At 52.3% G+C, this 6,147-nt stretch overlaps 1 protein-coding gene across 1 annotated transcript in view; it reads right to left on the bottom strand.

The window, feature by feature from the left end:
* Window positions 1-2,011, bottom strand: part of LOC102421750 (sialic acid-binding Ig-like lectin 5) — a 4,326-nt gene extending 2,315 nt beyond the window's left edge. The window contains exons 1-6 of the mRNA XM_014448457.2: window positions 1,975-2,011; window positions 1,512-1,895; window positions 1,019-1,297; window positions 768-815; window positions 280-534; window positions 2-192 (exon numbers count right to left, since the gene is read on the bottom strand). Of these exons, the coding sequence (XP_014303943.2) occupies window positions 2-192; window positions 280-534; window positions 768-815; window positions 1,019-1,297; window positions 1,512-1,895; window positions 1,975-2,011 (1,194 nt within the window). The remainder of the gene's footprint in view (window position 1; window positions 193-279; window positions 535-767; window positions 816-1,018; window positions 1,298-1,511; window positions 1,896-1,974) is intronic.
* Window positions 2,012-6,147: the final 4,136 nt, after the last annotated feature.

Genomic DNA, 6,147 nt, shown 5'->3' with positions numbered 1-6,147 from the left:
TCAGGGAGCTGTTGGTCCAGGGCCCCTCTGAGCTGGAGGTGACAGCGTGGGAGACGTTGCCATGGTTTCCCTCCAGCAGCCCCGCCCCCAGCCGCCAGCGCAGGGAGGGGGCCGGCTGGGCCCTGGAGGAGCAGCTGCAGTGCAGACCCTGGTCCTCCCAGGAGCACGAGGGTCCCAGCAGCTGCGGGGGGTCTGTGGGGGGCGAGGAGAAGGGTCAGCGGTGCCTCTAATCTCCTCAGAACCCAGCTGTCCTGTCCCCCGGGGCGTCTCCCCACTCACAGACCACGGAGAGGATGAGAGAGACACTGTGGGAGCCCAGCGGGTGCCGAGCTTGGCAGGTGAACTCTCCTTCCTGTGCAGGCCCCACGCGAGGCAGCTCCAGGATCGCGGTGCTGGAGAGGGGGGTGGCGTTCAGGCCTGGGGACCCCCAGAACCAGCTCAGCTCGGCAGGGGGGTTGCTGTCAGCCTCACAGCGCAGCCTCAGCGCCTCTCCCTCCAGGATGGAAAGGGATGTGGTTTGCAGATTCTTAAAGACTTTGGGGAGAATGATTATGAGAGAGAGAGAGAGAGAGAGAGAGAGAGAGAGAGGTGGGTGGAACACAGATGCAGGCACCCACCTACTAGAGTTGAGGGACTGGGGTGATGCCTTTCATCCTTGCCCTTCCCATGTCTCATCGCATTCAAACTCCTGCTCCCCCCTCCCCCCCCGCTGCCCCACCAGGGCCCCGGGGCAGGTCCCAGCCCAGAGAGGAGGGGTTCTTTCCTACCTGGGTCGTTTCTGAAGGAGACGCCTATGGTGAGGTTCTGAGGGGCATCTGGGATAGAAAGACAGGGCCCCCCTTCAGATGGAAGTAACTCCAACCCCAAGAAGGGGCAGTGGGAACACTCCCCACCTACACGCAGATCCATGCTGGGTGTTCTCAGGTTAGCTCAGCCTCCTGCACACACACACACACACACACACACACACGTCGCTCCCACTGCCCCCCACAGACCCAGCCACCCCTCCAACACTCACAGGAGACATTGAGCCGGATGGTTGTCTGTGTGGTCCACTGGGATCCTTCCCGTTTCACCTGACAGGTGAGGCTGGTGCCATGGTCCCGGGGCCTCGGGGTGAAGGTGAGCACTGAGGAGCTGCGGTTCTTGGGGTCCAGCGAGTCCACAGCGGCTCCCGTCCAGGAGAAGGTGAGAGGTCGTCCCCCTTCGCAGGCCCCTGGCAGGCTGCAGGCCAGCCGTGTGGGGCGGCCGGACTCCAGAGGCTCCCGTACACGGATGTGGGGTTTCTCTGTCAGGGCTGCAGGGGAGAAAGGCAGGTGCCTGGGCTCCAGGGGTGGGGACTCAGAGCGGGACCCTGAGAGAGGCCCTGCCTCGGGCTGAGCTCACCCAGGCCCTGTGTCCCTTCCCACCACCCAAGGCCCACGGCCTGGACAGTGAGTGACCCAGTGTCCTGTTCCTGCTCTAAGACGGGGTCCCATGTCCCTGGGTCCTCTCCCAGGCCCCTGCTGTACCTGTCACCATCAAATGCAGCTTCTTCATTACATAATTATATTTCACAGAATTCCCTCTCTCCACTCGGAAGAAGTAGCGTCCTCTGTCACTCCCCCTGGCATCTCTGATGTCCAGGGAACAGTTGTTGGTCGTGGGGTCCGCGAGGAGGAAGCGGCCTTGGGTCTCTCTCCTCACTGGTTTATTCCACTTGGTCGAGACCACAGGAGCAGAATAGTTTGTGTTGGCCCCGTCCCGGTACCAGTAGGTGTAGAGTTCACTAGAGGAAGACCACGAACTCCACGGGTAGGAGAAGGAGCAGGGCACGTGGACACACAGACCCTCCTGCACCGTCACCGATTCCTGCACTTCGATCTCATAGCCTGGATGCTGCTGCTCCAGGGACCCTAGGGATGGGAGACAGAGGCTCAGATGCAGCCCTCGCCCCTCCCCCACCTGCCCAGCCCCCCTGCCTCAGCCACTCACCCCCCCACAGCAGAGGCAGCAGCAGCAGGGGCACCATGTCTGCCTCTGGCAGGCAGAGCGGGTCCAGGTCCCTGTGTCAGGGAGCGAAGTGCCCAGCTCTGGGGTGGGGCCTAGGACACCCCAACAGGAAGCCCTGGGGGAGAGACTGGGGGCCAGGCTGGAAGGGGAACTTGGCCTCCACTGGAGTTGGAGGTGGTGCCTGAGAAATATTTCTGTCTCCCCTCCCCCACCCCCCCTCCATGACTCCGCAGGCAAATGTCCTGAGGCCCTGGGAGGCTGAGTGGCTTGTGCATAAAGTGACCCCCTTACAGAGGATGTGTAAGTGGGGAGGGAGGTCGCCCAGGGCCCAGCACACTCAGAGCTGGTCCTGGGGACTCGGGGGGACCCGCCCTCCAGCTGGAACTGTCGAACATTCTGGAAAAAGATCATTTTAATATTTTTTTAGACCAAGTGCTGGCAAAAGAGAGAGGAATTTAGACCCAAGTCCAGTGGAGGGTGGCACCCAGGGGCAAAGCTGAGTGGTAAAGGCCTTTGCTCTGAGCTCTTCTTGGGGACGTGGGACGCACCTGTGTTGGCTCGAGGGTCTGAGTGTCTGAGGGACAGCGAGGTGCACAAGCCCCATCGGAAACGGACGCCCCATTTGGCGGGACCTCAGCACAGCAGCAGCGCTGCCACCTGAAAGTTCATGAAAATCCACCTTCCTGGCCCCTCATCGCTGGGTCCCTTCTCAGAACCCCACCCAGGCTGATGGGAAGGGATCCCTTTCTGCTCCATCTGTGTCCCAACCCGGGCATCACAAACCCTGACATTCCATTCCCGCTGCTGGAGCACATAGTGGGGCTTCTGTGTGCCTCACTGCCCTTGACTGATGGAATCTCAAGGGAGGAACCAGTGAGCGCGGGGGGATGTCAAAGGCCTTCAGGATAACATCACAGTCAGCTAGGGATCCAGGAGGCTCCCCTGGTGGGATAGAGGGTGAGCTCAGCAAGCTCCACACCTAACGCAGCAGCACTGGTCAGTCGAGTCTGCTCTTCTCCCTCCTCCGGAAGCACAAGCAGTATGTGGGGGTGTGTGTGGGGGGCGGTCTGATGGTTTGGTGGTCTGATGGTCTGAGGGAGCCTTCCTCCGTTGCAATGGTTACCCGCTCCCAGCAGCCAGCGCAAGAACAATAAGTAAAAGCTATGGAAATTCCAAAGAAAATAAAGCTGCCTTTCCCTATCAAGGATTGTGTCTATATAGGAAAATCCACACGTACATACAGATACATGTAGGGGCTTGAGAAGAGAGTCAGCAAGGTTTCTAGAGACAAAATCACATTGCAAAACTCAAATGCATCCGTATAGTACAGTGACTACCAAAAAACAGCATGGTATAAAGATGTCATGGACACATCAAAACTTACGATGTTCCTGGAACATTCAGAGATGCACATCACAAAAATACACTATGCGCTACCTCAAAGGAGGAAATGATACATCTGTTTGGGAGGACTTTACAGGTGGAAATAGATAGCCCTGGCCGGATGGCTCTGTTGGTGGAAGCATCCTCCCTACAGCACATTGGTTGCAGGTTTAATTCCAGATCAGGGCACATACCTCGTTTCCATACCAGCTCAGAGCAAGTATGGGAGGCAACCGATTTATCTTTCTCTCTCTCTCTCTCTCTCTCTCTCTCTCTGTCTGTCTCTCTCTCCAAGCCAGAAGGTATAGACAGAAATGCAGAAGAGGAAATTTCCCCATAAGCTGTGCCAGGTAAGATGGGCCTCAGGGACAGAGAAGGGGCCAGGCCTACGCACCTCAGAGCACAAGGCCCATCCTAAAGCAACCCACACGAAAGAACTGGGGGAAGGAAGCAACTATTTTCACATTCAAGAGAGGCCACAGAATTCATGCCAGAGAGAGAACTCTGTATGTGTATATGCATGTGTGTGCACGTGTGTGTGTGTGTGCGCGCACGCGATTTACAAATAAACTAATGAGAAACTTTTGTGGAGGTGAGACTCACATGACATAAAATTTCTAATGCTAGTTTCGGGTGTGTGACCTTTGGAGCTGCTTATCACTACACTTCCCCTATCACTTTCTGTACCGTGGGCCTATTATGCGCCTTCCCCATAACTTCCTTGTCCCTGTGGGAATCTGATGTGGGGTTTTGAATATTAATGCCCTGATGCACCAAGCAAAACCCCTACAGGCCTGAGGAGATCTTTCATAGTTCTGTAGGATTGCTGATGTTGAGTCACTTTTCATGACTTTATTGGCCATTTGTAATCATCTTTGGAGAAATGTCTAGTCAAGGTTTAGCTCATTCTTCAGTTGTGTTCTTTGGGTTTCTTATGTTGTCTTGTGTGAGTTTGTAATAGATGCTGGATATTAACTCCTTACCAGATACATCTTCTCTCCCATCCTGGAGTCTGGAGTCTGGTGAAAGTGTCCTTTTGTGCTTCAGGTTTTGAAGTTGGTACAGTCCCACTTGTCTCTGTTTGCTTCCCTTGTCTGTGCTTTCGATGTAAATATGCAGGAAATCATTGCAAAATCCAATGTGCTGGGATTTCCCCCTATGTTTCCCTCTGAGAGTTTATAGTGGTTGGTATTATATTTAGGTCTTTAATACATTTTTGCAGAGAGGAGAATGATTCTGTGATGGAAACCCAGAACTGCATGAGAGGAACAACTGTGAGGGGTGTTTTTCAAAATAGTCATTGTTTTCCTGCAGTGTGTTCTCACAGTGGGGTCTAAAGACGCTGAACTCACAGAAAGAGAGTAGACGGTGATGCAGGGGCTGGGGGTGGGGAAATGGGGAGATGTTGGTCAAGGGTAACTTTCAGCTACAAGATGAACAATTCTTGGGGATGTACTGGACAGCATGGCAAGTACAATTAACAGGATTGTATTACATACCTGAAAGTTGTTATGGTTACACATCATTCGTGTTATAACCATAACAATGGTAATTACATGAGAGGATGGAAGTGTTGATGAAACTTATTGTGGTAATCACTTCACTATGTAGGTGCATCAAATATGCACATTGCATACCTTAAACTTGCATGCATTCTATATCAAAAATATCTCAGTTAATCTGGAAATAAAATAATTATTTACATCCAAGTAATTATTAATGTCCTCTAAAATTTATCAAATTTATAGATGTAAGCTATATACAATAACAATACAAAATGGTGAGAGTATGGGTTGATGTGTCTTAAATGTTGAATTTTTTATTATTTAAGAAAAGATATAGTCGAGCTGGTGTGGCAGAGAGGTTGAGCATCAATCTATGAACCAAGAGGTCAGGGTTCGACTCCCAGTCAGGGCACATGCCTGGGTGACAGCTTCATCCCCAGTAGGGGATGTGGAGGAAACAGGCCATCAATGACTCTCTCATTGTTGATATTTCTATCGCTCTCTCTCCCTCCCAATTCCTCTCAGAAATCAATACAAATATTTTTAGAAATAAGAAGAGAGCCCTAACTGGTTTGGCTCAGTGGCTAGAGCGTCAGCCTGTGGACTGAAGAGTCCAAGGATCGGTTCCGGTCAAGGGCATGTACCCGGTAGGGGTTGTGCTGGAGGCAGCTGATTGATGTTTCTAACTCTCTATCCCTCTCCCTTCCTCTCTGTAAAAAATCAATAAAATACATTTTTAAAAAATAAGAAGAGATATAAATACCAATAGAAGAATAATTACAAGGAATAAACGACATTCCTTACTTGAAACAGGTTCAACTACAGCAACAACAACAAGAGGAGATCCAGATGGAATTGGACTCAAGAAACTCCGACAGACACGAAAGAGTAAAATCAATGGTCATGTGATATCACAGAAACGTTCTCATTTATGATTAAATGCTGGGATGTGTTATGACAATAATTCTGAGGTTGGCGTCTATGCACAGGGAGAGGAGAGGTGCTCCTAACTCTACTGTGTAACAGCACCTACAGATGGGAGACCAGAAGCTCAGGTGGTGACCAGGTAACTCCTGGGCAAGGGAAGGATAAGGGGCCAACTTCAGTCCGTCTCTGGGCCTGAGAATGGAGAGAGAGGACCAGGGAGTTGGGGGATGAGTGGGCAGAACCAACAGAGAGAAAGACACAAGGGGCAGGGGAACAAGTCAAATGGGAGAAGCACAGGCAGAACACAGGGGCCATCAGTGGGTGTGTATTACTTGTTTAT

The sequence above is a fragment of the Myotis lucifugus genome, unplaced genomic scaffold, assembly GCF_000147115.1.
Source record: "Myotis lucifugus unplaced genomic scaffold, Myoluc2.0 scaffold_838, whole genome shotgun sequence".
Classification (NCBI taxonomy): domain Eukaryota; kingdom Metazoa; phylum Chordata; class Mammalia; order Chiroptera; family Vespertilionidae; genus Myotis; species Myotis lucifugus.
The sequence above is the reverse complement of the archived record's forward strand: the minus strand, read 5'-3'. Positions and strand labels throughout refer to the sequence as shown.